The following is a 25042-nucleotide window of genomic DNA, read 5'->3' on the forward strand; positions in this document are numbered from 1 at the left end:
TTTTACGCTGATATATTTGAGAGATCTAAGGGTCGAGACACGGAGGCATATTCTGACTGTAATAACAGGTCGTGAATTTGATCTGGATTTGATATGGATATAATCCACAGCGACGAAAGTTACACTGACATTTCTACAGCCAGAAACGTCACTTTTGACTCTAACAGATCACAAATCCCGATCAGATTCATAACCTGTTATTACAATCAGAATACGCATCGGGGATGTTTTTCCAATCGCTTACCAAATACAGGCGCAAATCCTGAAAAATAAGGCCTTGAGATCGATAACAACTAATATGCTAAGAGATCACACTGACATTGGCACCGCCTTAGCCCACGCTCACTAGCGGTTCTCCAACTGGGTAGCAACATCACCTTTTACATTGACAGATTATGACAGATAATCATCAGAAAACGCCTCCAGACCTGCTAGCATGAGTGGTGTTCTCACGCGCGACTCCATATATTTTGCGCGACTTCAAGTATCCATTCACTCGCGAGCGAGAACACAACTCATGCTAGCCGTCTAGCACGTCAGGTCAATAAGATAGTATCTTTGTCCTTTTATTCCCTTTCTTGACAGTAGTCAGTGGAATATTTCTTTATGATGGCCTGTCCTATTTCCAGCTTATCTTCACATTTCCCGCGTCCTACTCGGTTATGCAAGATTTACAAGCCTTTGGGGCGTTCCTTGACTTGAACTTATTCATCTTTAGGTTGACCCTCGCTTCGCATGAATGAAAATTGCGACTGCCCTTTGCCTATTTTTAGTTGTTCTTTTGTTTAGTGACCGAGTTGCGAAATATCACACACCTGTGCAGGTATTGGCACGTGTCACGGGCCTTGTATCATTAATTCGTTATCAAATATTATTGCAAATTATATATTATATCGATATTAATAAATTCGCCGTCATACACTAGTGCAAGAATTGTACATTTTACATACAGGAGCAAACATCCGTGCTCATAATTGCTCGTCACACAATAAATTCAATGCAAAAAGATACAAGACCACCACCTTACCACCTCCTTAGGCTGGGTACGCAGGTCTAGAATGTACAGTAATCTGCGAAATTGCATGGAGGAATTATGAATGAATTCATTGATAAAGTCGCCAATTCGCCATGCACTTTTACGGCTGGTGGTACAAAATAGCCTGAAAATAAAATAAAAAACGCGACCAAAATCGGTATGATGTCATTGGAAGTACTGAATTCAGAATTAATGTGTGAATGCGTAAATTATTTGCTTTTGTAACAATATATTCCAAGATATAACCACCCACCGAATCCTTGTACCTTGTATTGAATATGGCTGTTAGCGGTCGCTACGAAGTTCAAAAGTGGCGACGTTTTTTCATTTGTACTTTCGCACTCATGAAATGTTCGTATATGTGATGGGTTCCCTTTTACACACTTCAAATATATTTTAAGCGTTATTGTAAATCTGAGGCTGGGCCACTGGAATGGAGCCGTTGGTTGGAAGTTAATTTGGATAACTGTCTTGTCACTTTACAACCTTATGTGTCAAAAATGTCCTTTTCTGACACAAAATGCAATGAAATGAGAAGTCAACGATGCCGACTAATTGGCAAAGCTAATTGGTCTGAACAGTGAATGTATAAAATCGGTAGGAATCAAATGCGTGTCTATCATTCTCGGTCCGTCGACGTATCAATTAGCGCCATCGAATGTAACGTGAAACTGACTTTTTGCACGGGTTACTCGTAAAAGTGAAATGGTTATTGAGATGTATTTATTGTGTATCATACTTGCATTTCTTGGTATAAATAAATGCTAATCGAGAATAGTGAAAGGAATATAAAGGGAACTCCGGAGCAAGAATTATTATAATTGGCGCTTTATCCTCAAAGGAACACGGTTACTAAATAGTGATATTAAATATTCGACGTTTGAAATATCTCTTCGATAAAAAATTCAGTCTACTGGTAGACTCAGATTTTTACGAAAAGAATCTTTGAAATATTAATATAATACACATTATTATCTGTAATGTATTAATGTTTTCTAGACGACGATTTCCTTATTTTATTTTATTGTGAATCTTTAAAATGTATGTCCACGTGACTCGTTGTCGTTACGTGACACGTGAAATCGTTTAAACGCGGGGTCTCGTAAAATTAAGTCAGAAATGTCATTTTTGAACAGCAGGTACACAATCACACAAGACTCGCCCTCACTGGCATTAGGAGACCTTCCGTATATAACAGTTTTGAATGATTCACGGTTAGTTTCACTACACTTAAAGAATGCATCTTGTTCACGAGTGAGTTACCCGTGAACAAGATGCACGTAACTGCGTCGAAATATCGGGAGCTCAATAAAAACAATATAACCGGTAATCACGGTTTATATCCCGGTCGATTTAAGTGTAGTGACTTCCGTATATAGATTTTTAACCCGTAAATTGATCTGATTTTTATGTAGTTCAGGACAAGTGTTGTTATTTATTAGAGAGCACTCGAGGGTTACCAATGCCAATGTTATCCCAATCTGCGTAACATAAAAGTAAAATTCCCCACTACCAGTATCCTGTCTATATTTATTATGGGTTACCTACAGGCAACGTTATGAATTATTTACAAACCGACTGGGAACCGTCGCGCTGAAATATTAGGTATTAATACGAAATGCCCCTGGCTGCGGAATATGGGGCAAGGTTGGCTAGGTACGCTAGGTTACTCGGCAAAGTTGTGCAACAGGGTAGGTTTCCTTGGATATTCGTATACGGACGTTTTAGTGATAGGTACCATAGATAAATTATCGTGTCTGAACAATGTCGCAATAGTTACCGTAAAAAACCGTGTTAATGGTGGCTCTAAAGACATTTCGCAGCAAAATGTATGATAACACGCAACTAAAAAGATACGTCACTGCGTAAATGTTGCGTCAAAATTCGGCTAAATCGGTTTAGAATAGTACGCAAGCGTTTTCTTTATTTATAGATTTATCTATTATAAAGAATCAGAACACCGCTGATGGCATAATACGACAAGTTCCGTAGCGTTCGTTACGTATTCCCTTCCACATAATGTTTTTGTACAAGTTTTTTCTATGGAATTTATAGTGTAAGCTGGTATTGCGTTTATTTTTAGTCAAACTTATAGGGTTGTTTTTTAATTAAATATTTTATGAAAACGTGAAATAGTTTACTTTCCTATCACAAAACCCAGTGCCGGATTAAGACATTTTGGTGCCCTAAGCATTTCTAGACCATGGTGCCCCCTCATCAAGATTACATTTAATTTTCTTGGTAAATTGAGTGATGTTTATTGCCGCATTGCTCCTGAGAATAGAATTTTCAATCCGTCACATCATTTTATCACGGAAATTGACAGTACTGCAGCAGTAATGTTCCAAGAGTAGGTAAGGTGAAGTGTAAGCAAATTCGAAGACCGTGCTTCGCATAAGTCCGGAGGCCGAGCCAACCATTGTCCAAGTGTAAGCGAAGACGTAAGACATAGGCCGTTCTCCGCACAGGGTTTTGCAACCTCTAGAGCTTTCCTGCGAAGCTGATTCATGTGAGGGCAAAGGCCGAGCTTCAGTAGGGGCTTAATCATTGGCCATTGGTTCTTATCAGAACAAGTACCAATGGCCACAAATGTCTTAAATAGCAAATTATTGTTTACGAAAACGGGACTTAATAGGGTAAGTTTTAAAATGACCTCTGACCAGACGTTTCAAGGACGGCGTTGTCCCCACGGTTTCGGAGAAGACTGTGTAAAGTCGACATCATTATTTTGACGTTGGAGGTAATTTTGGAACTTAATCAAACGCGATTAAGTCCCGTTTTCTTAAATAATAATGTGTCACAATTAGGCCAATACAATTAGATTTTTTCCACCTAAAAATACGTATAATCCGAGTTTGCTCCATTCCAGGAGATTTTCATTGTTACCCAAATAAACATTTTCATTTTCAAATCGAAAACGGTACGGCCGACGGAAAAATTGTTTTAATTACGAGTATTATTAAAATTGATATCAGAGGATCCAAAATGTAATTTAACTATGTTCTTGCAATAAAATATATTGATTGATTGATTGATTTAAGGTAGGTACCTTAATATGTATTCGTAGTAAATTGTAAAAAACCGGGCAAGTGCGAGTCGGACTCGCGCACGAAGGGTTCCGTACCATTTATGACGTATTAAAAAAACTACTTACCTACTAGATCTCGTTCAAACCAATTTTCGGTGGAAGTTTGCATGGTAATGTATATCATATATTTTTTTAGATTTTTCATTCTGTTATTTTAGAAGTTACAGGGGGGGGACACACTTTTTTTCACTTTGGAAGTGTCTCTCGCGCAAACTATTCAGTTTAGAAAAAAATGATATTAGAAACCTACATATCATTTTTGAAGACCTATCCATAGATACCCCACACGTACGGGTTTGATGAAAAATTTTTTTTTTTTAATATTATGACGTATTAAAAAAAAACTACTTACTAGATCTCGTTCAAACCAATTTTCGGTGGAAGTTTGCATGGTAATGTATATCATATATTTTTTTTAGATTTTTCATTCTGTTATTTTAGAAGTTAGAGGGGGGGGGGGGGGGGGGCACAAATTTTTTCACTTGGGAAGTGTCTCTCGCGCAAACTATTCAGTTTAGAAAAAGATGATATTAGAAACCTAAATATCATTTTTGAAGGCCTATCCATAGATATCCCACACGAATAGGTTTGATGAATTTTTTTTTTTATTTTTTATTTTATAACGTATTAAAAAAAACTACTTACTAGATCTCGTTCAAACCAATTTTCGGTGGAAGTTTGCATGGCAATATATATCATTTTTTTTTTTTCGATTTTTCATTCTGTTATTTTAGAAGTTACGGGACACACACACACACACACACACACATTTTACCACTTTGGAAGTGTCTCTCGCGCAAACTATTCAGTTTAGAAAAAAATGATATTAGAAACCTCAATATCATTTTTAAAGACCTATCCATAGATACCCCACACGTATGGGTTTGATGAAAAAAGATTTTTCGAGTTTCAGTTCTATGTATGGGGAACCCCCAAAATTTATTGTTTTTTTTTCTATGTTTGTGTAAAAATCCAAATGCGGTTCATAGAATACATCTACTTACCAAGTTTGAACAGTATAGCTCTTATAGTTTCGGAAAAAAGTGGCGGTGACATAATCGGACAGACAGACGGACATGACGAATCTATAAGGGTTCCGTTTTTTGCCATTTGGCTACGGAACCCTAAAAAAGGTCGACATTTTTTATTTTTGGTAAAATCATGTTAATAATCCGAAAACGCTTTCTTACCAGTGTCGGATCCACCATAATTTATAGGGAATTCCTTCTACATCGAGTGGTTTGGCAATCCAAAGGAAAAAATGAAAAAATTATCTCCTAAGGATCCCAAAATGTATGCACACCTCCTGGGATAGAGTAAACTTGAATTATACGCATTTAGGACCAAATAAATGTATTAAAACAATTTCCAGCTTGCTGGGAATTAATTCCTCTAAACGCTATTTTTGGATCTAATTTGATTGGCCTAAATCGTGATGGTTTAAATCAGTGTATTTAAAGGCAAAGTCTAAGGCTGAATGCGATGAGCGTTCGATCGGCGCTTACGGATGAGGCCAAAGGTCGAGCTGGAAGAAAGCAAGGCTTGAATTTGACCAATAGCGAGGTATGACTAGCTGGACTTCCGCAGCGTCCGATTGCGGCGCGTTATCATATAATACAATCAATGGCGAGGTGTGAGCAAGGCAGCCCAGCTGCGAAAGAGGACAGCATGGATTTGGATCCATGGCCAAGCGAAAGTGAGGCAGTTTGCATAAAGTAAAAGGCCTGTGGCGTCGCATAAGACCTAACGCCGAACTGCAAAAGAGTGGCTTGAAATTGAACCTATGTAATCACGGTCCTCCTACTGCTCGGCCTTTGCCTTAACTCGAAAGCGCAACTTGATAAAGATGTTTTTATTGCCATGAGCTTTGATGGCCTCCGCGTAAGGTTGGGGATGTGCTTACGTGTCCTCACTCACTTTACGACCCTTCGTTGTTAGATGGGTACACACGTATCAAAAAGTTTCGTGTACATAAGTACTACACTTTGAGTGCGACGCTGATGCAGCCTGCGCGGTTTTTTTTTTTTTTCTACGATTTTGGTGCCCCCCTACACGTGGTGCCCTAAGCAAGTGCTTATTTTGCTTAATGGTTAATCCGGCACTGACAAAACCTGTTCAAAAACAGACAAATACATATTCAGCTATTCCGCGTGTCAACAGCAAATATCAATCGTATAAATTGAATAAGATTTCCGTGCGCCCCGCCACCAAGTTTGTTTTCTATTCAAATATGAATTCTGATAGAACTTGTAGGTCACAAGGACTGAATGATATTACATTGGAACTCAGTTTTGTGTTATCTAACATGGTTCTAACCTTTAGATTGGTTGACGCGTACAATGGAATATTGTATTGTATGGTAAATGGCAAGATAGCAACATTTCCTTAGGACCCCTGCAAGGCCTGCGCACATGGGATGCGCGTTCGTAGACGAGCATGTGGACGTGCGCGTTGTAATATACACATCCTTATAAAAGATGGCACACCGCTTGTGTGACGTGTGTGTGCATGGCTCAAATATTTTTGTGGAGCAGCACGTGCACATCTACGCACATGCCGACTTTGTATTGCACTTGTTCAAACGAAATATTTATATACTCATTAAATTGACACCTGCACACGATAATATCTGTAAAAAATACACAGTACATGAAAATATACCTATTGGAAATAGAGTGCACAGATCTTGTTTTATGGAATTAGTTCTAAAATATAATCTAACAAAAGTACTTAACCGTGCACTGAACAGCAACGAAAACGGGTTATGGATTCAGACCCGTATATTTATCGATAAACTCCTTTTCATCTAATAACGCTTCTAGATCTGTTAGTATCAAAGTCGTATAAGAGCTGCTTAATACTCTCGTGGATGGTATTATGCAGTCAGAGCACGTGTATGGTCTTATTAAATTATGCCTTCCCAAGTGTCTCGGTTGATGTTATTTGAGAACTTTGCAAAGTTTACGATAGTATATACGAGTATGGTAGTAATTTGAGGTTCATATGCAAGTTTATATGTTAGGGAGCACATACGCTTTAAAGCTCAAAGCTACGTGTTCTTCAGTAGGGGAAGTAGGGCTGCGATTTAATAGTCTATCTTATCATACATCACACATGTACATCAGGCAGGTCGTTTCAGGTGCGCGTGCTTGTGCCGGAGAATGATTACTAGCTACCGCAAATATTTTCAATTTTTGAAGCAAATGTCTAGGAGACGGTCGACAACGCTGCCTATTAGTTGAAAGACGTTGTATTACGGCGTTTTCTCTTTTGTACTACCGAAGGTTTGAGGGGTTTGAAAGGAGAACAATATTTTCTATGATTTGTTTCACAGGTCTCACTTACTTAGTTCCAAGCGGTTATGCAAGGCCAGGCTCCGTCCTTAACACGAATCCTATTAATAAAAATGTTCCTGTTAATCATCATCTTCCTCGCGATGTCCCGACATTTTTGCCACGGTTCATGGGAGCCTGGGGTCCGCTTGGCATGTAATCCCAAGCATTGGCGTAGGCACTAGTTTTTACGTTATCGACTGCCATCTGACCTTTCAACCCCGAGGGTAAACTAGACCTGATTAGTCCGGTTTTCTCACGATATTTTACATCACCGAAAAGCGAGTGGTAAGTATCAAATGATGTTTCGTACACAAGTTCCGAAAAACTCATTGGTACGAGCCGGGGTTTGAACCCACGACCTCCGGATTGCAAGTCGCACGCTCTTATCGCTAGGCCACCAGCGCTTCTTAATGAAAATGTTCCTGTGATAATGCATATTTACTTTAGAAGAACTGAAATAACATCCATGTATACGATCCGGTACAAACGTCCTTCCGCAAAGGTCAAGATCGTATACACTACCCCGTACCCTGGGGCTAACATTACACAGGCTGAACGTTCCGTCATTGCGTTGCTAACCGAACTAAGAATTCGCCAGGATTCCGTCAGGCTGCTGTCGAGGGGCGAGGTAATTCGATTCGGGGCGGGGCGGTACGTGGCTGTTCTGTATGTAATATTTATAATTATTCTGTGGCTCCGTTCTTTACACGAATCCTACTAATGAAAATAAGAAGTGAACTAACATTCTTGTTTACGTTCCGGTACAAACGTCCTTCTGCAAAGGTCAAGATCGTATCGGGTCCCTGGGGCGAACTATGAGAGATAAACAATGATGAATATTTATTTTGTTCGTGTGTAGGCAGATTTGTGTAATAAATATCTTGGAAAAGGCTTTCATGGAACCTTTTTGTTCAGTGGCCATTAAATAATATCTGTATACAGAATCTTTATACACTCTAAAGCCTCGACTTTAGGGTCGACTGTTAAATGTTTTTGAGTAACCGCGCTTCGATGTGAATCTACGAGGTGTTTATTTAGTCACCTGCAATAATTTACGGGTTGAATATATAGATCTTACTGAGCATTTTTTTCTATGGGACCAACCCCGAAATTGCGAATAAAAAAAAATCCCATAGAAAATGTCCAGATCAGATAGCCAAAATGCATGAAACAGCAAATTCTTTTTTCGCGATTTCGTGGTTTGTCCCATAGTAAAAGTTGCTCAATGTGACCTATATATTCACCCCGTAAATTATTGTAATTCACCTACAGGTGACTAAATAAACTACCCGTATTTAGATAATCCTTTTTTAAATTTATCCTGCATAGGTAATAATGTGTTAAGATAATGATGATGATTATTATTTACCTTTATGAAATATTTGAGCACTTTCGCTTCGATATACTTGTACCTATAATTTTATTCGGCATTATTTTGTAAAATACATAATGATGAAAATTTATTTCCTTTATAAAGTATTTTTATGCACCCGATACCTAAATTAAATTGAATAATTTTAACTATCCTAGCTACATTTTTTAAAACGTCACTTTACCTGTATAAAACGTCCTCTTAATTATTAAAAGGTCGTGTTCACAGGATGAACTCTGACACAGGTTCCCAGATTTTCAAATTAGTGTACACGAGCATTAAGTGTAACTTGCTAATACCATTCATTAATCCTTAACCCTTGTTTAAAAGTACATAAGTACACAAAATCGCCAGTTCCAAGATTTCCAACTCTTCCACGTCCCCTATCTCCAACTTTGAGGGCCATTCACTCGAAAGGGCTGCGCACACTTGGCGAGCTCTTTGAAGCGGACGCAAACATCAAACAGTTGCTCTTTTACTGCGCACTTTTAGCTTACCTTAGTTGGTGGCTTAATGAGTCGGCCGATTAGTTTATTCTGTCTGTGGTAAAGGGTTTGAATTTTTTCTCCAAGTCTACAACGTTATTGTGTAAGTACAATGTTGTTATGCCTGAGGAATATAAAAAAACATGTAAATCTAACATAGATAATAACACCCATCTTTTGCGTCGGAAAAAAAAATGGGGGGTGGAAAAAAAAATAGCAAAAGCAATGAAACGTACTATATAGTAAGCGACTGAAAAAGTTGAGTTTTTGACAAGTTTTGTTCGAGTGAGACTTAAAGAACTAGTCTAGTCTAGAAATACTCTGTGGTAGACCAACGCAACCTTATTGTGTTTAGGTTCGTTAAAATTGTCTCGACGTTAGTTGACTGTTGAAAACAAAGTGCAGTCGGCGACAAAAGTTTGACAAACACCTTTTTTTTTATCAATGATGTTGTCCAATATAAAAAAGCATAATATAAAAAGGTTGGCCAAACCTGAAATGTGTACTTAACAGTGAAATAAGTGACATTGACAGTTTTGACAGTGACGTATCTGTCGTAGTTTTTTGGCCTTGAATTACGGTTTCGAGTATTGGTAGCTTAGTGAGTTAGTCGATGTATGCTTGTTGGAATACGTTAGTTTATATTTACAATGATGTTATGCCTAAATATGCCTAAGTCTAACATATGTTTACGTCGCAGCCATTTAGTTAAATTATCCAATTTGATGCTTAGGCCGATAGTTAATTGAACTAGAATCGCTCAACGTTTAAGAACTTGGCGTTTGAAAGTCAGCCCTTTTAAAAAAGACTCACTTTAGAAAAATAATTCACTCAGCCGAGTGAAATTTAAATAAAATAAATAATTAGTCAATAAAATAAACAAATAAATGAAATAACCTAACATAATTAAACATGACAAATTCATCAATGTCCAATTTAACTAAATGACTGCACGAGGTTCAGCAATCTAGTAAAACGTTGCGCTCAACTACAAGAGTTGACAAGCCAAGCCAAGGCTGATAGTTCTTCAGCCATTTCGTTAGATGCAGGCGATGAATGAATGACCTAGGCCTAGGCGATATTTATACTGTTTAGTAAATAATACTTTACAATGCTTTCTAGAAATCGACTTTAAATCGAGAAATTTTATACCAATTGCTAAACTACATCGAAAATGCAGTAACTACTTTAAAACTCGCATTCAGTGCATCAAAACAAAGTTATATAAATGATTTACAAGTTTAAATTTCCGGTGATAGTTTGAACTCTTCTTAGAAACTCCCAGCCACTTCCTCGAACAAAGAGATGATACCTTTAGTAGCCAAGTTTTTAACCTATAGATAAAAGAACCGTGGACTCGGTGGGGTGTAGGGGAGACCGAGGTGAGTTAAAATCGATGTAACTTTAAAGAACGACAATTTTCCGATTGTTTAAATCGTTTTCATGAGGCAAGGACGCATATCCATTTTTTCCAGCTCGATATAACAGTTATATATAGATATCCCAAAATTGACGTTGTTTTCAACCTATCTCTGTTAAAACTCATCTCGGCGGTCTCCCCTAGTATAGCGTGTATGGAAAATCAGACCTAGTGATCGAAACCGAGTGGTCGGTTTCACTCTAGTTTCGGCCAAAACTAAACATTCGGCGACATGATTTTTATGCCGTAAACTGCTGGAAACGAGACCGGAACATCAGTCGGACACTACAGAAAATACAACCGGCGGGGCTGATATAATGGGCAGTTTTTTTGGACGAAACTGAATTTTTAGCCGAAACATAATATTTATACCGAAATCTGCCGAAACCGAAACTTCGGTCGGACACTAATGTTTAGTACGAGTAAGTTGAAATAAAAGCAGAGAGTTTCCTTGTAACTATTTTGTGTTAGCTTCTGTTTGCTGTTACTGTCAAAACAACAGATGTATTTCTAATGTAACCATAATTCCCACACGTCCATGGAAAAACATTGCTTATTTCTTTTTTCGAGAGATATGACTACGATGAATCTTTAAGCAGTCAGGAGGCCAATTCAAACTTAAATTTTCCCATCAAAATGATATCTAAATGATTTAGTCTCGCTCGCGCTAATATATGTACGGACAAGTACGTTTTATTGTCAAAGTGAACGTATGAATTGGCCTTCAGTACCCCTAGTGTAAAATTTATTCGATAGCGAAACGTGACGTACGCGTTTGCGTTAAGTCTCATTTTGTATGGGATTTTGAGTTTCCAAAACGTTCCGCTTGGCGCGCTGTTTCTAAATCCCATACAAAATGAGAACGCAAACGCGTACGTCACGTTTCGCTATCGAATAAATTTACACTAGGGGCTCTGATCACTAAAAGTATTGTGTCCTACAGTGAATTACTTCGTTCGTTCGTCTAACGATATTTCGATTAAAACTCGGGACTAGAGTATTAAGGTGGTTCGATTTCCATACAAAAAACAATTGCGTTTTATTAGGTCATTCATTACACACTCTTACTACATAAATATGTGCGCATCTATCTACTTTCGAATACTCGTTTGCACTAAATTGATGGAAAAACTTTGTTTTATACAGAAATCACGCAAAATATCGTTTTATTTATATAAATGTAACACCAAAATAACGTTTTATTGTGTGATTTCTATATAAAACAAAGTTTTTCTTACAATTTAGCGCAAACGAATATTCGAAATAGATAGATGCGCACATATTTATGTAGTAATAGTGTGTAATGACTTAATAAAACGCAATTGTTTTTGTATGAAAATCGAACCACTTTAAAACTATTTCTTTCCTTGTTTTCGCTGCTGCTCTCTTTGAGGGTTGCTGTTTTGTTTTGTATAGTATAGGTGGTCAAACCTAGTACGTAATATAACGAATTTTATTAAATGAAGAATCCTGTAAATGGATATTAAAACTTACGAATTCATTGGCTAAACTGTATTTTTTATTACCTTTTTAGCAAAAATAAATAAAGAGAAAATTAACGATTTCTATTCAAACCACTACTGTAATAGTTTATTGTTTATTTATTCAGTTTACAATTGTACCTTAACAGCGAATGTAGGGATTAAAGTAAATGGAGGGATTAAGAGTCATTTTTTATTCAATCCTCTGAATGAATTAATGTTAATTTGTCAGTAGTGTCTTGGGCTGAAATTACTTTCAATACGTTCGATCTCAATAATTATGCCTGCAAGCCGACTGATAAATTTTAATTTAATGTTCCTATTTTACATATCATTAGTTACTTATGATTTATGATATATCACCACCACTATATATTTTTGATTAAGTATATACTTAATTTATAAAATCTCGAATTAGGTACATACCTAATTACCTACATACACGCATATTTACATATCGATACCCTGGTTCACAATCGTACTAATTACGCGAAAATTACGGTTGTAATTTAGATTTTATTTCTGTGCACTACAGTATTAATTAGAATATTTTTTTCCGCGTAATTAGTAAGAATGTGAGTTAGGGTATCGAAATATGAACTCTGAAATCATAGCACTCTTGTTTTGGGCACTTTTGTAAAATTACAATTAATTTAATACCTCCGACGATCACTATAGCAATCTGTTTGCATATTATCTAAAATCTATCGCTGATCATCACAAATATTTTGCAGTTACCCCAACGCAACGTCAGTTTTGACGATAAATACAACTTAGAAGTGTGCACATTCTATGGCATATTTTGTTCTATGAATACCCAACGTGAACTTGAATATTGAGCCACTAGAATTAGTAAAAGAAAGCTTGTTTTATAACTCCATGGGAGGTGCGTTTATTTTAGATTATCATTAACGAAGTATTGTACCTACACACGTGCGTTACAGTGGGCAAGCGATGTCAGTCGGGGCCACGAGTTAGGCGCGGACAGATCAACGATCTATATTATCGATCGATACGTTTTAGCTAAATATTTCGGTTGTTTACAGAGTAAACAAATGTTTAAATCGCTGTTGTACGTCATTTGTGAATAGATTACATTTTTTACTAGACTTTCGTAAATGAGGAAGGGAAGTCTGCAAATAAAAGTGTGTTTAAAAAACAGAAAGATTTCAGCAATTACTAACGCAACGAGTTTTTATATATGTAAATCGTCACTTGGATCGCGACGCTCGCGCATGTGCCAAACGCGCGTGTCTCTAAAGTCAACTCATGACATCGACCCGGCTTTAATGGCTACCCACATGCTCTTTTGTATACATTTAGTGTAAATTCGCGCGTCCGGCGTGCGGTGCGAAAAACAAAGATTCCTTGGTTAGGTTAGGTTATCATTTTGGCCTGTACCGTGTGCAGGCGATTCGTTGCAATGTCAGAGTGAATACAATAAAAATTAAATACTTATTTTGGCTGTAAAAACCAATACCGGACTGGGACAGTTGTCTTTGGTTATATTTACTTGATATTTGGTACCAAGTTTCATGTGTAAGTGTATTGATCTGTGATGGAGTTGATGGTACAGGAGGGACCTATAGTGTTCTCGTGGATTGTATTTCTATGGCTTATATTAAGGTGCTACTATCAGATTGGCGCGACGACACATGGTAAGTTTAATAAATTACCATTAGGTTAAAGTGCCTTTCGTTTTCGGTCCTGGTTTTAATTTTGAATTCATATAAAAATTGTACAAGTCAAAAGTACTTTTAAGAACCAAGTAAAGTTGAAACAATTTCAGCAAGTAGTCATGAACGTGCCTATTGTAAAAGTAAATGATTGTATTTGTCTCTTATAATATTTATTTATATGTATTAACTTATGTTAGAAGCGCTGGTGGCCTAGCGGTAAGAGTGTGCGACTTGCAATCCGGAGGTCGCGGGTTCAAACCCGGGCTCGTACCAATGAGTTTTTCGGAACTTATGTACGAAATATCATTTGATATTTACCAGTCGCTTTTCGGTGAAGGAAAACATCGTGAGGAAACCGGACTAATCCCAACCAGGCCTAGTTAACTCTGGGTTAGAAGGTCAGATGGTTGTCGCTTTCGTAAAAAGTAGTGCCTACGCCAAATCTTGGGATTAGTTGTCAAGCGGACCCCAGGCTCCCATGAGCCGTGGCAATATGCCGGGACAACGCGAGGAAGAACGATATGTATTAACTTATGCTTCAGTTGTATTAAACTGCAGCGGTAAGTAAGAGATACATTTATAACCAAACTCTGCCTGCGTGCGAAGGCTCTCATAGAAGTTGTGTGTAGTCAAGTGTTAAACTAGAAAAGAAGGCAACTTTTTGGGAACAAACGATGTTTTTTTTTATTAAATATTGACTGGTGTTTTTTAAGTAGTCACACTACATAAATCGCCAATCGACCATCCCCCTCCGCCACTGCAGGGCTTTGTCACTTTTGTTTAGTTTAGGACATCTAGTCCAGATTAGAAAAGACTAATCAATTCACTTAACACATCAAGTTTTGTCTATTAAAAATATTAAAATGGCTCAATCATAAATATCAAACTTAAGTAGGTATTAATAAAAAAGTTATATCGAATAACTATTACTAGAAAATTACGTGCAATTAAATTTGTCGATTACTCATTTTAACTAAAAAATAAACATTTGCAGAAACCATTACATTCGGGAAATGAGTAGGTGTCTTCCTGAATGAATGTTTACGTTTCTAGCGGAATAAAATTGCGCTAAAATCATATTTTAGTTTAATTTATAAATTCTTACCATTTTTTGTTTCGCTGCTGAAGGTATTATTTTTCCTCATTCGTTTTATTTTTCACGCTTATAGTAACAATTACTTCGATTAGGGTTTTAGGATGCTGAATTGCCTTGAAGCGACCGTAAAAACGCGTGATTTACATAATTATTGGTGATGTCTTTTACAGTACCTATAGTGCTACTTTACCGGTTCAGTGCGGTAAATAGAACTATTCGTGCGTATATCAAAAATTTAAAAGATCATATGTACTGTAAAGCGTTGTATAATACACGTGCGAAAAGGTAGATCGCAACTCGTGTCGATTTATTGCCACTCGTTGCGAATTTCCTATTCCTACCACTTGTATCGAAATGTACTATTATGAAATGCGTGGTCATATAAAGAATGTGTCATATGCACCGCAAAGCCCTTTTTGAGACAGTACACGGGGAGCACCGATTTTTTACCAACAAGTCTGGCGAGACCTTACACCCTCGTGTTGATAACAGCTGTGCCGTTGTAACCAGAATTTTAGACTAAATTTTCCAATATTAGAGCCGTCTCAACAATTCATTTTCATAATATAGTTTTCATTATTGACTAACAAAAGCTTGCGGTTGTATTGTAGCCAAGACTGCTTATGACAGCTGCAAAGCGGTGTTATCGGCTTTCACTCCATTGTTTTTGCGACTAATAAATCAGATAATCGACCCATTTCAGATACCTAATTGTAAATGTTTATATCATTGAAAGTGGGTTGTACAGTCGCCATCTGATATATCGGAGCAGCGATGGTGTTCACAAATATCTGAACAATGACTCTATTATTAAAACGTTAAAGTGCATATACACAAAATTTTGAGCACCAGGCGACTGTACTACGCACAATCAACACAGTGGTCAAAGTTAAATATATTTGTGTCGTTTTTAAGCAAAAAGTCCCACTTTGTCGCTTGCCATAAGGCGTTTTGACAGGTTTCGTATAAAAATACAAGCAAATCTCGTCCTTATCGTAAGCGAGAAAGTGGGACCTTTGACTAGACTTCGACACATTTAGTTACATACGTAGAAGGGTCTAACGCGATGTGACTTATCCGACGTTTCAGCTAGGTTGCACCAGCTGTAGTCACGTATGACTCATCTATATTAAATATGAGTACCACACGCTCTACGTACAGTTTTAAATGTTATTATCTTATAATGTTAAATATGGTGCCGGCAGCTGTCAAATACAGAACATTTAAAATTTTGAAATGAAACAAACGGCCCTTAAACATGACAATACGTGTCAAGGCACGCGTCTTCGTGAATGACACGATCTATACCGCATGTGTCAGTGTCAGTGTGCAGTCTGAGGGCTACCACACACTAGCGTCTCCCGAATGTCGGCGTCTATTCAACTCTATGGCTGCTGCTCGACGCAACGTTGGCGCATCTGCGCAGCGACGCCATTTTCCATAGCGCTGACTAGACGCCGACGCTCAAAAGATTGGTCTTGACCTTGTTATTAAAATGTTGTACCTACACGCTTCTTTAGTCTGTTTTTCTCAGTTTTCACTACTGTTTATTAGTTAGCACTATTTTGTTCTTACATTATAGTGTTAAATGATGTCATCAAATATTCATATTCGCTACTGCTTTAGATGGGTACACAAACGTTTTCTGTTTATTTTCTCAAGTTAACATTATATGTATGAGGTACATACATAAGTAAATAGTGCTCTTATATATTTCTATATACATCGTTAATAACTTTAAAACGAGTGTGTTATCTACATTAATATACATACGAGTAGGTAAAGTATATAGATATAACAAGAAAAGTAGAATCGGGACCCCGTTACAAAACTGGGTCACATTAATACAATGCATCAAACAATATTACATGAAGGTAATACATAGTACCTATGTCATACGAGCTTTACCATTACCTGCTTATTATATTATGTATTTCATTTCACCTGCCAGTTGTGTTTCTGTAATCAAATCCTGGATCGTCCCTTTTCTCTTATACTGAGAGTCTCGTGAATCTCGCTCGGACAACTGACATACTCGTACCACAAAGACGTTATCGTTCTTACTTTGTAACATTTCTTAATAAAAATCTTCGTATAGACGAGGGCTTGAAATAGTTTCACAGCAAGGAAAATCATATTAACGGAAAACTATTCTCATATTCCGGATTCACATAAGCTTTTGTTTCACAGTAGGTATTTTTTAAATAATGTTAAAATGTTCGTCTTAAAATAAAAATACACACTTCCACAATCAAAACGAATCGAACACCAACTCGTATGTGGAAATCGATCTACTCATTTCAGATGTCAAGGCGCAAATTCTCTTCGTTGTTTCTTATTGCGTTTAGCCCAAAACATTCGTGTTGCATTATATCTTATATAGCAAACGAAAGTGACCCAACCGACGACACCGACGAAATTGCCGCTATAAGGCGTATCAAAGTAAATAAATATAAAATACACACAATGAGCTCTCTTCCTCAGTCGGGTATAGAATTAACCCAGCAGCAATGTAAGCTGCAATAAATAGTTAATGCCCTACAATCGATGGACGCACATAGTTAAACCATTTTATAGCAGTTTGGCCTATATTCCGCGTCTGCTGGGTAACTGTATAGTGCCGTTCTAATTGTTATGTGCCATGTGTTTAAGTTATAAACGGAACATGAATTTAGATAGAATGGGTTTGTATACCGGTTGGTTGCGATATTTTAGAGACTCGATCTTGAAATAGGAGACTCAGATGCATACAACTTCAGTGAAGTGACCGAATTACATTGTGGTCAATCTTGCACAATGTCTCCGAGATTATCATTGAAGGGAGGTTTTATAAAGCTGTTAGCCTAGTTTTAGTATCAGCTTTGTGATGCGTCGCAGTGTGGGGCAATGTAGGTTTTCCTTTAGACATCATTAAATTCTATCAATTTGTTCCCTTTTCACAAAATGTACTGAATTATGAACCTCGGGCCGTTACAAAGCTAGACCTTAAAATACACAATTGTCTTTCCTGAAAAGGAAGACAGTCACAAAACTGAACTAGCTCGAGTGGTGGCACTTGTTTCGTCATTACGCTGTAGTTTTGTCCTCCTTGTGGAAAATTGGGCAGGACTCTCATTCCAACTGCTCACCAAAATTGAGTGATAAAGTCTGACAGCGGTCAGTGAACTATGTCCCTATTAGTAAAATTGCTTTTTCCGATTAAACCTCGATTGCACATATCAGTTAGAGAATTTTTGGATTCCGAGTGGCAGCCTTTGTATAGCCGAGGTTGCAAATATATCACATCGCGATCCCACAACTGTTTACCACGGACGTGCGAGTTGCGGAAGGTTTCGAAAAAAATCGAAAATTCTGAAAAGTATCACGAGAAGTTTTGATTCAATTTTGGAAATGGACGATTTCGTTTCCCACACAATTTTCAACGTGAAAACTTTTCAATTTTGAAAATTGCGTCTGCATATCAGTACCCATAACTCAGGCAGAGATTTTTCGGTTCTCGAGGCAACCGTGTACACTGGTGCTAGGGAATGCTCTCTGGACTGAATTTGTATGGCATGAACCGAGTATTCCCGGTTCCAGGGCTGGTTTTTTATTTAAAACCAGTAGCGAGAGCTCACCCTAACTGGTGCCCAAGAAGAACTCGAGTAACCCGCGTTCGCGCAGCCAATGACAACATACCGCCAGGTCGAGTGTCTCACAAATACGACTGACCCGGGATTGTTTCTGGCCGTTCGCTGGGGAATACAATCTTTGTTATACTTTGTACGTAACTGATTTTTCTAGTCTTTTTTTGGGTTCTTTGCCCTGGGGATGCCAGGCTAAGGCTTGTATATGTGACGTTCCACAGGTTCCAATAATTACTAATGTAATGCAGTGCTACGCGACATAAGCGCCAACTGCCATAGGGTACCTTTTCCGTGGAACGTTACATGTTGTCTGGATTTTTTAAGAGACAGGTAAACTCTTCGACACTTAGGACTCACTACTAGTCATTATATTATATACTCTTCTGACGTGAACATTGTAATGTTTTTCTTCCAAACGATTCCAGAGAGGTCTCTGTCGCCCATTTACTAGTGCAGAGAATTTACTCGAAAATAAACATCACACAAGTATATTAGCCCCTATCAGGGTTCTCCAAACTATATCTGCGAACTTAGAGTATTAGTACGGTCGCCAAGCCGCTCCGAGGCCAGATTTAATTGACTCAGCTCGGCCTTACCCACAACCGGTATCAATGTGTTCGGACAGTTCTCCTGATCACCGTACATGCGGTAGTAAAGCGGAAAAATGGTGGAGGGGATAGTAATGACGTCACAAAGATGGCGGCCGGACCTATTCTTTTTGGCGGTGTATCTCGAAAACCACTTAACCGGTTTTAATCATCGAGGTGTCAAATAATAGCTTATATTATGGAGATTATTTCCTTTTGTACAAACATTTACGTGAAACCTATAGGAAAAAAAATAATCACAAAAAACAGTTTTTTTATAAAATTATTATTTTTTATTTTGTAAAAATCTCCGTAAATATTAGCATTTCGCAAATTTTGTTTAATATAAAACATATTGCTTCATTATCAAGGAATATAATGAGCCTTAAAACATACAGATCGAGTAATAAACAATGAAGCTACACTCATTTATTTGCGCATGGGTAACGATAACTGGCTTTTACCGGTCGAAACTGTGGTGACTGTTACGATACGTATTGAATGGAATTTATAGAGTATCGGTTTTAATTACTGAAATTATAATTAAAATCATAAAAACCAGACACAATAATGTTACCTTACTTCGACGTTTAGTCTCTTTTTTCGTCTTAATCATAGGTAGGTACATATTTCTTTTTACTTAAAAATTTTATACAGGGTGAACTTTTAACCACCAGTCATACTCTGCGCAGCGACTTTATAGGTCATACTTAACAACTTTTACTATGGGACCAATTCCGAAATCGCGAAAAAAATTTTGACTGTCCCATATAAAGGTGCGACCAACTTTACCAGACCAACACTTTTCCAAACTGAGCTACAGCTGTCCGATGAAGTTAAGTACTTAGGACTAACTCTCGACAATAAACTCAATTGGAACAACCACATCAACAAACGGATAGACAAGGCGGGAGTTGTCTTCTGGCAGTGCAGAAGGATGATTGGTAAGAGGTGGGGACTCAACCCGAAAATTACCCTCTGGCTCTATAAGACGATAATCCGCCCCTTACTCTGTTACGGTGCTCTGGTTTGGTGGCCAAGAACAAACCTAGGCAACGTACGAAACAAACTACAAAGACTTCAAAGGCTCGCATGCGCGGCCACCACTGGCTGCACGAGGTCTACCCCGACTGCAGCCATGGAGGTCATGCTAAACCTTCCACCGCTGCACCTACACATACAGCAAGAGGCCAGTCTCTCAGCGGTAAGGTTGCGAACCCTCAAGATATGGTCTAACATCACAGGAGCTCTTCACACAAAATGCCTGGAAAAGGTGTATGACGAATTTCCAGTGCTTAGGTCAGGCACGGACCGGATTCACAAACAAGCTATCTTCGATAAAAGGTACAAAATACAGTTATATGAGGACGACAATTATGAAGGACGACAATCATGAAGGACGACAATCATGAAGGACTCAATCCCCGGGAGCTGAGAATCTTCACTGATGGGTCCAAAACAGACAGCGGATCGGGCTTTGGAACCTTCTCAGAAGACCTGAACATGTCGATCACCACTCCGCTAGGAGCCCATAACTCGGTATTCCAAGCTGAGTGCATGGGCATCATAAACGCGGCGGCTGCCATCACTGCAAGGAAGGTATTAGGATCCTCCATCCGCATACTCTCCGACAGTAGAGCAGTTTTAATGGCTCTAAATAGCCATATAGTTACATCCAAACTTATACACGAATGCCACGAACGACTAATGGAGGTATGTCATAATAACAAGATCACCCTACAATGGATCAAGGGACACAGTGGATCCCGAGGTAACGATGCTGCGGACGAGCTTGCCAGGCAAGGATCGAATGCGGGGGCGATTGGTCCGGAACCGATTCTTCCGATACCATTTAGCAAGGTACGCTCAATGCTGCTGGCACGTACAGGGAAACTACACACAGAACACTGGCTGAACCAGACTGGATGCAGACAGGCAAAAGAAGCCATGCCTGGCATCAACGGAAAACTCACAAGGGCGCTCCTGCAACTAGGGAAGGTCCGACTGAGTATGGTAACCAGTGTCATAACAGGTCATGGACTATTTAACAAACATCTTTTCACAACAGGTGTCACAGACAGTCCCCTGTGCCGAGGTTGCATGGAGACAGAAGAAACAGCCTCTCACGTGGTGCTGGAATGCAGCGGAGTGACTCCATACAGGGCTAAACATCTCGGATCTCCGAGAGACCTCCCCGAGGTCCTACTCAACATCAAAGGTTTGATAGGATTCCTCGAGGAGCTGGGCTGGCAGGACTAGCCCACCCCCAACATATCACGCAAAATAGGCGCAAGTCGTCGAGTTGCGGAAAAATCGCCCGAATACAATACAATACAATACAATACAAGGTGCGACCAGACCGCAGCTTAAAAAACGGTCACGATACGGAATCGCAGTGACGCGTCGTATGCGTACCGTTTTTGACGCATGCTCCCCACACCGCTGTTTAAAAAACGGTGACGGTACGGAATCGCAGTGACGTGCTTCACGCGAATCTTTTTTGTTCGCAAAACAGTTGCGTCTTTTACGTCACCGGTACGGTGTCTGCCATAAGATCTCCGTGTAATATTTTTTGCGATTTTTACGCAGTTCAATTTACGGTGCGTCAGCTTATTTTAAGCAGCGGTGTGGCGAGCATGCGTCATGGACCCGGGTACGTCCTTAAACTACGTCCAAAAGAGAGGTATGGGCATTGTGAATGTCATCTCGCTTTGTGTGGTAGGGCACAGCCAGTGGGTGTCATTCCAGATCCAAATTTTCTTGCGTGATTCGGCATTGGTCCCATAATAAAAGTTGTTCAGTATGACCTGTAAAGTCACTGCGCAGAGTATGGCTGGTGGTTAAAATTTCATCTTATACCTATATTCGACACAAGTAGTAAGTACTTACAGACCAACTATGATACACATTTTGCCTGTATAGTGATACATAGTGAATAAATTAATACCTGATTTAAAAAATAAAACAAAAATAACAAATAGCATGATATTTAATTCAGTAATCACTAATCAGTCTTAAACAATGAACATCATACTTTTAGATTAGACAACAAAATGTATATTTATACTGTGTTTCGACTTGAAAGATTTTACTGCTTTAAAACATAAGACAAACCTACCAACCAAATGTATAAAAAAAAATGTTTTTTGTGATTATTATTTTCCTATAGGTTTCACGTAAATGTTTGTAAAAAGGAAATAATCTCCATAATATAAGCTATTAGTTGACACCTCGATGAATACAATCGGTTAAGTGGTTTTCGAGATACACCGCCAAAAAGAATAGGTCCGGACGCCATCTTTGTGACGTCATTACTATCCCCTCCCACCATTTTTCCGCTTTACTACCGCATGTACGGTGATCAGGAGAAACGCCCGAACACATTGATACCGGTTGTGGGTAAGGCCGAGCTGAGTCAATTAAATCTGGCCTCGGAGCGGCTTGGGGACTACTAATAGTAAAAGTTGTTCAGTATGACCTATAAAGTCGCTGCGCAGAGTATGACTGGTGGTTAAAAGTTCACCCTGTATAAAAATTTTAAGTAAAAAGAAATATGTACCTACCTATGATTAAGACGAAAAAAGAGACTAAACGTCGAAGTAAGGTAACATTATTGTGTCTGGTTTTTATGATTTTAATTATAATTTCAGTAATTAAAACCGATACTCTATAAATTCCATTCAATACGTATCGTAACAGTCACCACAGTTTCGACCGGTAAAAGCCAGTTATCGTTACCCATGCGCAAATAAATGAGTGTAGCTTCATTGTTTATTACTCGATCTGTATGTTTTAAGGCTCATTATATTCCTTGATAATGAAGCAATATGTTTTATATTAAACAAAATTTGCGAAATGCTAATATTTACGGAGATTTTTACAAAATAAAAAATAATAATTTTATAAAAAAACTGTTTTTTGTGTTTCACGTAAATGTTTGTACAAAAGGAAATAATCTCCATAATATAAGCTATTATTTGACACCTCGATGGTTAAAATCGGTTAAGTGGTTTTCGAGATACACCGCCAAAAAGAATAGGTCCGGCCGCCATCTTTGTGACGTCATTACTATCCCCTCCACCATTTTTCCGCTTTACTACCGCATGTACGGTGATCAGGAGAACTGTCCGAACACATTGATACCGGTTGTGGGTAAGGCCGAGCCGAGTCAATTAAATCGTGTTTCTAGAGGGCTTTTGAGATTTGGCGACCGTACTATATAAACTAGCTATGCAAACCGCTCCTTTCAATATCCAGGTATAAATATTTCAGTACTTCATATTGAGCTCCATTTAATTTCACTTAAATAGTAGTCTAGTTCAGAAACCAGGTGACCTAGTTGAGCTGCAACGGCCATTAAAATATCATGCTTAATGCCGTGTGATCGCGTTCGACTTATTCTGCTTGCGGTGAATTTGTCATCGATCATCCCGTATCGCATTATCGAGTGGGTACATTTGCTAAAACACGTACCTATAGGTTAGAACCACAAGTAGGTACTATTGAAAATAGGTAGCCGATACTATAGATATAGAAGAGTTGGCAGATATAAACATACCGATTTATTATTTCAAAATTTCCATCTCCAAATTCAAGTACTGAGTTTTTAATTGCTTTAATTACTGCAAATTAAGGCACGAAACACGTCTCGTCGTTCTTCACGTCATATTTTCGCACATTTTTTTATAAAATTGTGCAATTTTCTTACCAAACGAAAATGCACAATCTAAGCACGTTATAGGTACTCTGTAGTATCAAACTTTACACAGTCAATGTCATCATTGAAGCGATGTTCTACCTTTTTATGGATTGGACTTAAATTTAAATGTCAAAATTTATAATTGTGACCTGAAGGACGCCTTGTCAGGTTATTCGTATAAATATACAAGCAAATGTCGTCCTTATAGCAAGCGATAAAGTGGGACGTATTGCCAGCCGCGATCATATATGTCTGCTATATTTACTAATCCACACAAGAACATATGTAGGAATTTTGATATTTTTTATTTAAAATGTGATTTAAGTAACAAGGCCCATATTGCACATACCTTATAGACAATATACATATACGTTTTGTAAAATTAAAACTAATAATAGCACGCAAGTACAAGAAGACTTTAAAATTCCGATAAATATCTGTAAAGGGTAACCCTAACCCCTAAGGCCTACGAGCCTCGTAGGTATATAGGCAGCGTATGAGAAATTACGAGAGTCCAAAGTTGCCGGGCAACAGCGAGTAAATACTTAATAGGTAGTTGGACGAAAATATTCTTCTAGAACGCTACTAGTTCAACAAACTGGTAAACAAACATCATGTATATCAGAGCGGCAGAAGTGCTCAAAAGTAACTGAACACGCATTCGCGCCTTGACAATAAAGGCGTGTTCAGAAATTTGTGAGCACCTTGGCTGCTCCGATATGTCTGATGGCGACTGTACCAGCAGTTTCAGAGAATTTTTTATATTGAATGTGGAACAGTATGTTTGCTAGTATAAACTTGCGCCGTCAATAATGCAATACTATTTACGAGTTACTACCGGTATCAAGTAGCCAAATGGGTCTCTCTAAAAATACTGGCTGCATTTTGTGTGGCGTGCTGTTGATGGAGTACTGTAAACTTTTAAATATAATTAAAAAAAAATCTTACTGCTTCGCTTTGATGATAATTTGTTTTAAAAATAATACGGCTGCCCCACTGACTCGGAGACGAGCGGGGATGAGAGGAATCAACCAGTAGTATTGGTTGTAATATACATCTCTTCTCCGCTCCGCTGAATTACAACCAATGCTATTTGTTTGATTCCTCTGATCTTCGCTTGTCTCTGCCTCAGCCTAAG

At 38.3% G+C, this 25042-nt stretch overlaps 1 protein-coding gene across 5 annotated transcripts in view; it reads left to right on the forward strand.

Annotated features, from left to right (window-relative positions):
• Positions 1 to 25042, forward strand: part of LOC133523383 (uncharacterized) — a 311151-nt gene that overhangs the window by 96150 nt on the left and 189959 nt on the right. The window contains exon 1 of one of the 5 annotated variants that reach the window (XM_061858922.1): positions 13704 to 13875. The exons of the other annotated variants lie outside the window; for them this stretch is intronic. Coding sequence (XP_061714906.1) covers positions 13776 to 13875 — 100 coding nt within the window. The 5' untranslated portion in view covers positions 13704 to 13775. Of the gene's footprint in view, positions 1 to 13703; positions 13876 to 25042 lie in introns of those variants that run through there. 5 annotated transcript variants of the gene reach the window in all.

Source organism: Cydia pomonella, chromosome 12, assembly GCF_033807575.1.
Source record: "Cydia pomonella isolate Wapato2018A chromosome 12, ilCydPomo1, whole genome shotgun sequence".
NCBI lineage: Eukaryota > Metazoa > Arthropoda > Insecta > Lepidoptera > Tortricidae > Cydia > Cydia pomonella.